The sequence below is a fragment of the Drosophila santomea genome, chromosome 3R (genome assembly GCF_016746245.2).
Source record: "Drosophila santomea strain STO CAGO 1482 chromosome 3R, Prin_Dsan_1.1, whole genome shotgun sequence".
In the NCBI taxonomy this organism is placed as follows: domain Eukaryota; kingdom Metazoa; phylum Arthropoda; class Insecta; order Diptera; family Drosophilidae; genus Drosophila; species Drosophila santomea.
The window spans coordinates 14011344-14022420 of NC_053019.2; the positions used below are offsets into that span (position 1 = coordinate 14011344).

General features: G+C 41.4%; 1 protein-coding gene and 1 long non-coding RNA gene across 2 annotated transcripts; one reads left to right on the top strand and one right to left on the bottom strand.

Annotated features, from left to right (window-relative positions):
• The first annotated feature begins 5475 nt into the window (after positions 1-5475).
• LOC120451955 lies at positions 5476-6124 on the top strand. Its single transcript, XR_005616425.2, has 2 exons — positions 5476-5783; positions 5850-6124. It is a non-coding gene; the product is annotated as an uncharacterized LOC120451955 (long non-coding RNA).
• On the bottom strand, positions 5816-6993 carry LOC120451954 (calcineurin B homologous protein 1). The gene is made up of 3 exons (XM_039635977.1): positions 6842-6993; positions 6516-6785; positions 5816-6394 (listed from the first exon to the last, which is right to left on the bottom strand). Exons 1-3 carry the CDS (start codon positions 6924-6926, stop codon positions 6126-6128), a joined length of 624 nt encoding a protein of 207 aa, XP_039491911.1. The 5' UTR covers positions 6927-6993; the 3' UTR covers positions 5816-6125.
• Between the last annotated feature and the right edge of the window lie 4084 nt (positions 6994-11077).

Below are 11077 nucleotides of genomic sequence, written 5' to 3' on the forward strand. Positions count from 1 at the left end.
GAGCCAGCTCGTTTCCTGTGACACAGTTCTGGCAATTAGTCATGGGAATCACGTATACGCCCTGCGTGTCTGGCAGCCATTTTATGGCAAAAGGCCTCAACGTCAACGCTGGGCTTTTGTAATTTTAATTACTTCCCCTTGATGGCTGGCTGAGTTATTGGCCAGTGGGAGTGGGAGGTGCAGTGAGAGTGGGAGTGGGTGTAAGGAAGTCGCTGAAGGACCTGCTCCTACGAAGTGACGGCTCGCCAGATTGTTTTACAACATAATTAAGCAGCATTGTTGTTGGCGTCGGCGCGAATTATGAAGTGCACCCAAGTGCATGTAGTGCGTTGTTGTTCGTCCTTTTTTTCTGCCATTGAGCCCGCGATAGGGGCAAGCATGTTACAAACGTCACTCGCCAACGCCCCTGTCATTGTGCTAACTCAACTCAACTGGCAAGGCAGGAGGTGAGAATCGAGACGACCATGTTGCAACTTTATTTCCATGCCCCGGGCCAGAACAACAACAGGATCAGGGAGAAAAAGAGCAACAGCCAACAGCCTACAGCGACAACTGCAGCAAGTCAACAACAATTCGACACACACTTGCTGGCCACTTGCCATTCTGGCCAAAAGTCCCTATCCCAATCCCAATCCCAATCCCAGTGCCAGCCACTTGGCCACTTGGCGACTGCCTGGTGTGAAAGCGTGTTGCCATCCTCCGATCCAGATTCAGATTCCATTCGGCACTTAAAGCACTGTCCGAAAAAAAAAAATTCACAAAAAATAAATATGCTGTAAAAGTTTGATTAAAATATGACAACTGAATAAAATTAGAATAGAATACAGATTTATTTATTAATGATTGAAAAATGTATTCCATTTTAATACTACTAATTTTTTATACAAATAATCTAGAATATTTGTAAGATAACAGAACCCTTAATTTCTTGAAGTGAATCCAATTCGCATGCATTTGGAGATGGGTCTGGAGTTTGGGCCTGGTTTTGGGGTCCGTCTGAATTCCGTCCGTCTGCTAAAGCGTTCAGCATCGATTCGTTATGATTGCATGTTAAATGGCTCCCGCTGAGTTATTACGAGACAAAATCCTTATTTATCGCTTTCTGATTTATTTGTAAACGATTTTCATGCCCATCGCCCATGGACGTGGACGTGGATGTGAATGTGGATGTAGTTGTGGATGTGGATGGAGATGGGGATGTGGATGTGGCCCAAGATGAGGATGAGGATGGCCAACAGGACCTGCAGTTGGACTTCGACTGGCATCTTGATGGGCTGGCCAGGTTGTTTGCTCAGCAGAATCTCAGTTGGCTCTTGCCAGTTTTTTACTGTTTTCAACGCCTTGTTTTACGGCCAGCAAAGGGTTCTCGCTGCTCTTCTCCTTCGCTCCTTCGCTCCTCCGCTCCTCGCACTTTTATTACTTCTTGTGTGCGTTTCTTATCTCTCTGGAAATTGTTGCTGCTTACTTAATTTTGACATATTTATTTTTATTATGTGCTGGATACTGGCGGTGGGAGTTGGTTCCTCCTCTCCCCATTATTCCTCCTAATCCTCTGCAACCCACACTCGAGATCAAGTGGGACTGTGGGGGTCGACTGGGGGTCAGTTTGGTTATTTGGTTTGCTGGCGAGGGAAGCGTTCATTCTTTATTTCTGTAATTTAACCAATCTATGCGGGAAATTCATAAAACTCCCTTCAAGCTTTAGAGACAGGTGCCTATTCAATGCAATTTATTGTACGGTTGTTCGATAGTTGCTGTTTTCAGTTGCTTACACATTTTTTCTTCATCACTCAAACACTTCCCTCAAATATTTGCCAAGCTGACACAAGTGTCTCTGATCTTAACTTTGGCATTCCATAAAACAGTGTCACTCAATTGGCCAATTTCTTGGCACTTTCAGTTCGCCGGACTTCAAGACACCAGGACCCCAGTCCGATTTCTCAGTTATGCCCGAAGAATGCAGAAGACAAAAAAATGACCAAAGACAGAGAAATGGTCGACGCCTTCTGTTAACAACCGAAACGAAAGAGCCGAACATGGCTTATTAAAACGCAAAACGGCTTTTTACGATGGCAATAAATTGGTGCCGGGTATGGAACTGATTCCGAACCCGAAGCGGTTTTGCGCAGCGGAATCAGGGAGTCGAGTAGTCGCCAAGTCGAGTAGTCGATGGTGCTGGACATCACGGGGGTATGCAAAGCCAAGAAGGAGCTGCAGGCAGGCTTCCAGCGTCAGAGAGGCCAGCGTTTATGGCTTAAATTAATAAAATAAGCTTTGTCAGACAATTTACAACGCGTCTTCAGCGAGCAGATTACGAGCACGCGGACACGATCCAACTGCCAGCAAGAAAGCACAGAGCGAAAAGCATGCTGGCAAAAAGCAAAAGCAGCTCATCAGCAGCGAACTAAGAACAAACAAGCACTCGGCAGCAGCGAAAGCAGCAAAAATCAGCGGGGATACTAACAAGATAGAAAGTTAAGTTAAGTTATGCAAACCGAACTATTAAATACTCTTCCATATACATATCCTACTAAATTAGCCACCATGCTAGTGTAATTTTAGATTTTAAACTTAGTACGTAAATAAAATAATTAAATAATTTATTGAATTGAATCCAAGTGGCTTAAACCTAAATGTTTCCCCCCTATATACAATGTAAACACAGTAATTATAAGTGTTGAATCTTGAAGCATCTTTCTCTTTAAAGGGTATCAAAACGAAGAGCAAAGCCAAGCGCGACATTGAATGCTGCCTGAGTGTCTGCCTGGACTTTGGTGGCTTGGAGGGATCGGAGGACTCTGGAAATGGAGGGGGGGTGTCGGGAGAGTTGCGGTGTTTGTTCGTTAATTAGTGAACATATTTCGTATAATCGGTGTCATATTAGTTATAAATTGGATAAAAGCGCAAAACGACAACTTAATTAATTTTAAATTCCAATTTATAAACAAGAAATGCAAAAGTGTGTTGCTGTTGCGATTGCTTTGCTTTGCTTTGCTGGTGATGGTGATGATGGTGATGATGATGATGATGGTGCGGCATTGATAACGATTATGGAAGTACCCAAAGCAGGATCCAGTCGTGTTTGCTAATCATGTCCGAGGCATAGAACTAAGCCGATCCCCCGATACCATCCATCGTTACTGCTGCATTCCTGCCACAGCTTCATTTAAATTTCTCTCCTCCTGCGCTGTTGGCCATCCCTTTTTGGCCAGTTCCGAGAATCCGCGAAACCGGCTCGCTGGGCCCACAATATTCGATTAGGAGGCCGTGTCTGCCTCCGCCGTTGATATATTGCCAACGATCATCAGCGATCATCATTTTGTTTTGAGCAGATTGCATTTCGTTCGCTGGGAACAGAGGAGTCGGCACAACTGGCCAACTGCCAACTGGGGAAATGGGGAACTGGCGACCTGGAGAGGATGCCGCGAAATTACCTTATAACTTAATTCATTAATAAATTTATGAATTGACCGTTGTAAATTGCCGTCGAAATTTATGGGACTCAGTTCTCTGTCATTGGAATGGTTTATTTGACCAGGTCTTGGCTTAGCCCAGCTTCCAGTGCATGAAAATGAATAATTTAATAAATTGCATTTCAATTCAAGAAAGTATAAAAATATAAAGTATAAGAGAAATATACTATTTATTACATCATAACGAGTCATCGTGGTATGCATTGGAAAATTATTAATTATTTAATTCTAGTGCAATTTATTAAGGAGTACACATGTTTTTCTTCCGTGTAACTTCAAATGTCACACGCCTCCTCAAATGCCCCGTAATTAATGTGCTATTTCGATTTAGAGGCGAATAGCCTAATATATTTTGATAAATTTCAATTATTAAGCCATCGAACAAAGAATGCTTTCTAAATGAATCCCAATACTGTTTATTCACCTCGTTCATGAATGAATACGAGTTTCACTTCCTTCTCGGGTATATTACCAAGTCAGCCTTCATAGGGGACAAAACGACAAAATAACACAGTGTAAAGACACATTGCCATCCGCTGAGCGCTTTTAAAATATTTTCCAAGCCGTTGGGGATATCAATCAATATTTAGGTTTTTTTTTGGTTGGGAGAAAAGAAAAAGGAAATAATAATACAGAGGGCAGGGGAATGAGCAGCAGTGTCACCTGTGACAAGGGTTTGGATGAATGAAATGAGCTTTGTTGTCTCAGGCCGATCACTGATTAATGCGATGATATCGGGAGATTATTATTCCAAAAATATGTAAGCCAATACATTCACAAATTGTGCAAAATTGGGTGGTGAAATAAAATGGCCAGATAATAAAGTGTATAAAATACCTATAATATCTATAAATTGCAATAGTTTCTAAATTAGTTTTGATCACATTAAGCCACATTATTTATCATTTTTAAAATGTAAACACATAAGAATTATATAAATTATATATATATTAAAAAATATAAAATTTTTCAATCTCTGCAGCATGGCTTACCCGCTCCCTTCGCCTTCATCCTCGGTTTTTTTTGATAAAGTGAAGACTCGAAGCGCTGACAGCTCCGGATTCTCAGCATCCAGCTTGCCGCATTAATTTTGCTAATCCTGCCCGAGACGATGATGATGGGGCTGACGATGATGATGGGAGAACATGAAGACAGGAGGACAGGGGGAGTGGAGATAAAGACCGGGACAGGTCAGCAGCAACAGAATCAGTGGCCATGCCGACTGATTTTATATGGTTATAATTCTTGCTTTTGACAGCAACAAGCCTCGTTTGTCGTTCCTCAGAGTGTTGGACCTGAACAGCCCCATCCCCATCCCTATCCCCATTCCCATTCCCATCGCCATTCCCCATTCCCAATTCCGATCCCGATCTTGATCCTGATGCGCATCCCATTCCCAAGGAATGTCAAATTAACACACAATGCGCCAGCTAATACATTAAACAATATGGGGGAACAGGAGATATTGCTAAGCCGCCGTAGCTGCGATTTCCCAGAAGTTATAGACACACGGAAATTTGTTTGCGGTTCGATCGTAAATTATATCAATCTTGTAAGTAGCTGCCAACATTTGAGAACAATTCTGTTAATCACTTAATTTATGCAAGTGCTACAAATCGCAACCTTGTTGCACCAGCGAGGGGCTTATCCATTTTGCCAAATTAAGCGGACCGAACTGAGCTGAACAGAACGGTGGGTTAATAAACGATCATTTAATAAGCGTTTTAATGCCAAATTTACGATCGTTTTATTTGCATAAATTACCAAAGTTGCCAACTGTATGCACATTAATTTCGCAACCAAATTGCCAATAAAATGTTATTTATGTTGCTAAGCGAAAATACAACAGGCAGTCCCGCCAAATTCCTTCAACGCGCCCGAAAGATCCGCTCAAAGGGAGTATGACTATATAGAGGCATATCCGCATATATGGACAATCAGCTGGAGTCAAAGGTAGTAAAGTTTATGGCTTTCGGTTGGCATTTTGTTGGCTTACCTTATTTCCACGTCGCATATGCGAATTTCGCCCTAATAGAGTCATAAAATGTTGCATTCGGGGGGCCGGCAATCGATGTGATTGTGTTGACTAACGACCTCAGCCAAATCAAACCTAACTCACGAACTATATTGCCCCGATATGCAGTATCTGTGTAGCGCCATCGTGATCGGTCATATTTGAGGAGTTGGTCTATATATACACATGGCTTTTAGTTCAGTTTGATAGTTGCTAAGTTATTTTGATCTAGAACAACGCAAAAAATGTTGGTGGTTTTCAAGCGAGCTCGTGTCTCAAGGATCTTTGTCATTACCGTAAGTTTTTTATCGATACAGGTTTAGTAATATTTAATAGGGTTTAATAACATTCTTTTATTTCAGATCCTGATTCTACAAATAATACAAACATCTAAAGCAGCGGGGCTCTTTGATTCTTTGACTGGAACGACGGGGTCCACATGTTTAAATAACTCCCTTTTGTCGAGTTTATCGAGCGCACTATCAAGTCTTTCATCAGGAGACTTTAATCTGTTGAAAATGTTGAACCCCGCCCTATATAACGTGCTTAAACTTTTAACACCACTTTTAACGGCTTTTAGCGGGTAGATCTTGTAAATTTGCGTGCAGCTGGATAAATAAATCAAATTGGGCAATTACTTATTGCAACTCATCGGTAGTTCGGCCATGGAACTCGGGTATCCTGGTGACCATCATTTCGGTCATGTCAAAGCACTCCAACGCTTTGCAGAAGTCTGCGAATAGTATTTGATTTGAGTCCGAGTAATCCATTTCCTTCATCATGGAATCCACAATGCGCATGATTTGTACGTGATCCAATAGATTTGAAAACAACTTGTGCACAACTATGACTAGGTCATACCTGGTGATACGACCGTCTTTGTTGTGATCGTACATGTTAAAAATTACTAAAAAAAGAAGCAAAAGTTATCAACTTGAAGGATATCGCAGTCAGTAATATGTTTCCTAAATTGCTCAGAAGCCAAAACATCATTCACAGCATTTGATCGTGGATATTGGTGAACTTACACTTTAATTTCTTGTCCATCATGGCATTCTTCAGCTCATTGGAGGTCTTAAGAGAATGGGCCTGAAAGGTGCTCAGAAACATAGCGAAATCCAAAAAGGTAATTTTCACTTTATCCCCGAACATGGAGTTCAGTATGGTGGGCAGTAAGGGGTTCAGTTGCAGAAGGCCAGAATAGAAGTTGTACTTGTGCAGGTGACTTGGAGGTTCTTTGCCTCCTCCTGAAAACTGGTAGAATCGAATATACAGATACTTGATCTGACTGCGACTCACTGGGGAGTGCTATGATATCAAAATTCAAGACTACCATTGCTCCATGACCTCTTACGTGCTGTATTCTTCTTGAGGGTGTTCATAATGTCCTGTGGAACTGAGGGATAGGAGGCGGCCTTCCTCAGGCACAGACATCCCATTCTGCAGGGGCTTCCAATTAAAACAGATTTCTTAAAATTACAGTACTTCAAAATTTCCACTGACAGCATTTACTAAGAAGCACATACATGAGGCACTTGCTACCTAATTTTCCATTTCCCATTTTTTTTGTTTTTGATAAACGCCGTTCAAGATCAGTTAAGATTAGAGTCTAGACCTCATTTTATGCGTTAGTTGTCTTTTACGATCGTGTACACCTATAAAAAAGAGATCTCCAAAGACAAGAAGCTGCGACAAGTGACATTCTGTGCGCAAGAAGTCGGGCACTCATAAAGCATATTACTTCATTAAACACGGAAATTAAACCGAATTCTGCGTCTCATTCTGGTTTGAAGTCAGCTTTTGTTGAGGCCGACTTTAATGAGGGTTTATTTGGTTTTCTTTACAGTTCATAAAGTCTTTTCCGATTCCAAAAAATCATGTTAAATGGTACATGAAATGCGTATCTTCCTAGCTTTTCCAGATTAGTAAATGTAGTTTTTAAAATATATCCTCTTACTTCAAAATCACTGGCAAATCGGCTGGCAAATTTTCGTGAACCCAATAGACGAATTGTTACATGTTTTAGGCGGCCCTAGAACTTCAACCGCTGTGTGGTCCGCATGCCGAGGGTCACGTCACAAATGGTCGCATATCTGGTGGCCAATTTGCGGCAGAAATGTGTGCCACATGACAAGCAATTAAGCGCGGACTGCGACAAAGTACGTGCCCAAGTTGGGGGTTTAGTGAACCCGGTCGCGAAAGCGATAAATTTATGACAAATTTTCAAAAGAAATGGTCTGGTCAGACTGCGTGTGGTTCAGATATCGCCGTGGCTGTGGTGGTATTCCTGGTGTTTCTGCTGGCTGTTCTCCACCGCGAATTTCGACGTGGCGGCACTTAACACCACGCATCATTTTAATTATTTATTTGGCCATTAAACAGTCGAAGCTGGGAGGGGTGGGTTCGGGGGCGAACTGGCCAACTTTCGGCACAGTTTTCGTTAGCTGGCGGTTCGAAATCGTTAAATTTAACAAATTGCCAGCGATTTTTATCGCGCTCCAAGCCCACAGCCGACCAACCCAAGCCCAAACCAACCCGTTCAGACTCTTTCCTGTCCTGTTTGGCCCTGCCCATAGATTGTTTTCCTTATACTCACTCGTGCTTTTCTGAACTGGCGAATTTATTTATGACCAAAGGCCGAGAGATACAGTATTTTTAGTTTCAGTTTTCGGTTTCGACCATAACGCATAATTGGCCCAAGAGTTATGAGTGAGGGAGATGACTCAGGTACTCGAAACTTTTCCCTAATTAAGTTGAATGAAATCGTCCAAAGGTACAGAATCCGCTGCTTCACTTTATGTGGTCGTTAAATTGTTGATGTTCGTCTTATCACTCACTTGATCGCAAAGAACCATTTCTATCTTATTCTCAACAAACGGAACCAAACAACCCCATCCCGAAAGATAAGGTATTTACTATCCCTGGCGAAGTGTCATCTCTGGTGGCGTGTTCGTTGCCTAAGTCTTTCGTTTGGTTGAGGTTCGTTGCCTAAGTCTTATGCGAGCATTAGTACGTACTTGTTTAACTAATCGTATGCAAACTAATTAGTGAACAAAAAATGAAATTAAATCGCATAAAACGACTTAATTATTATTGCAAAAATATATTTGGAGCTCGAAAAGAGCCAACTAATTGGCCCGCTACAACAATTCTCACCACAGGCCAGTCACGCAGCAACAAGAACAACGGCCACTGCAAACATGTTAACTGAAAATAACCTGTAATTATAATAATTATCTGTAAATTATATGGCTCACTTACAATTGCACACGGATTCATGCGCTTGTCATAAAAATCCGAAGCGGAGTTTTGAGTTAACGTTGCCTTTTAATCTTGCTCGAGTTTCATTCCAGCGATCGCGGTTGGCAGTTAGCGGTTGCAATAGTTTACGGCTGTAAGCTACTGCTAGACATTCAGGCTGTGTACACTGCGAGAAAATTTGATAAAGGATAAGAAATTATTTGAAGATATATTTATTGATACGCGCTAAACAGAAATCTAGTTATGTTTTTAAATTTCTTAGCAATAAGAACTACTTATACACTTGGTATTCATTTAGTTATATTTTTTTTTTATTATTATTATTTCTTTGAATGTATATTTTTTTTATGTATTTCAGCTAACGCTTTTCGTGGCTGTTGCAGTTTTTACCGGCAGACTTCAGAAACGTGATCATAGCCTCCATTTAGACGAAAATTAAATCAAATTTCATTGGCATGTGTGAAACTGTCGCGCACTCGCATAATTTGTGGCTGTTGTGTGTATTTTTTTGTATTATTTTTTAGCTTCATCCGGTTAAGTGTCTCTTGTTGTTGCTGCAGTTGGTGTGTACTGGCTTGGTTCTTCGTAATTGAAACGAGTTTGCCACAAGTGAACATGTTTTTTGTGTTTTTTTGGGGTAATTCACTGTCAGATGTTTCGCAGTTGAGTGTCGGTTATAAAGTAATTAGCCTCAATTTAATGTTTATACTTTGTTGATTATGATTATGTTAATTATACGACTTTATGTGACGGTGAAAACAGGGAAATATTCCGACCGATTCCGGTTGCCCTGTCATCATCATCATTATCATTATGATCATTACGAATGTCGCGGCTGACATTGATGAACTCGAAAGTGTGACAAGCCGGCGAATTGCTTAATGTCTGGGTAATATGGAAACTTTTCTGCCTTGAGGAGCATAAACCTCCCGGTGGGTGCTTCCTGCTAGTTTGTTGCCTCAGTCTTTCGTTTGGTCGTTCGTTCGTTCGCTCGCTCGCTAGGCCTAATGGCGTTCTATTAAAAACCACTTTTATTAATTAAGCAAAACAACTTAATTCCCATGTAAAGCGCTGCATCAGCATCACATCATGGGCAGCTGCTCAGGCTAATTGCGCCGAGGCAAGGCATCTGCATCTGGGATCCCGATCCCGCTCCCCACCCCAAACTCGATCTCATTCCCGATCCCCACAGACACCTGAACAGTTTGCAACGAAAACACGATAAATGGGTTTAATAATGGCGGCAATTAAATGGATACACCGATACACCGCGTTCTCTACACATTTTGTGAAGATGGAGCCCGATCCCGATCCCGATCCCGGGCAGCATCTCAATTACCGCTGCTCTGCATGGCGCTTCACGGTTGAGAAATTCGACGCCACTTTCAAAAACGCATCACTCAAATGCTCATCTGCTTCTCATCCACGCGTATGCATTCTGCTGCTCTTTCTCGGCCGAGGCGTTGAATCTCCTCTTTTTCGATGCTCATGTCAGCCAACTCATCGGCGATTTATTAAAACTCATCAATACTCATCAAAGGCAAAAACAAAGCAAACACGAGGGACTTCAAACTGCGATTCGATTTTTCAAAAAGAGAAAACCCCAAATAAGTAACAAAGAAACGGAGACAGAATGCCTGCGGTTAATTTGGCGCAGCCACAGAAATTGAAATAGATTTGTATGTATTTCGATTATTAACGGCTACAAGTTTGAGCGAATGTGTTCTGTATTCATAATATTATATTATATAAAATCGATATAGTTGTGTTATTTGTATTACTTTCATTTCGAGCTTGCCCTTTAAATCAAAAAGAAGGTTTAAATACAATAAGCTCTAGACTCATTTAAACACATTTTGTATATCTCGCTTTCACAATGAATCGTTTTTGCTAAAAGTTATGAAAGTTATTTTAAATCGTTTTTGTTAGAACTGAATATGAGTATCTCGAATCCAAAGCACTAACAGCCATCATTTGTTGAAAAAGCAATACATGGTTTCTCTATAATCCACTGATAATTCGCATATATTCACCATCTTCTACTCTTCTCAGCTCATCTCAGCTGGAGCTGGCAGCTTTTTCACCTTCAGCGCCCGTGATTTGTCTGCATTTTCAGCTCATTTATTTGTAGACACTGGTATTTGAGCCTGTCTGTTTGTTAGGCCCCTCAACCGCCTATCCATTCCATTGTCAGGTTGGAAATGTGTATAAACAAAATGTTTTGCATATGTCGGAGGCACTCGAGGCGCTCGTAGCCATCAATCCCGAGGGCATCAATTTGGGAAATGCATCACAGTTGGCAGCTCGAACAGCTTGATTAGTTGTACGA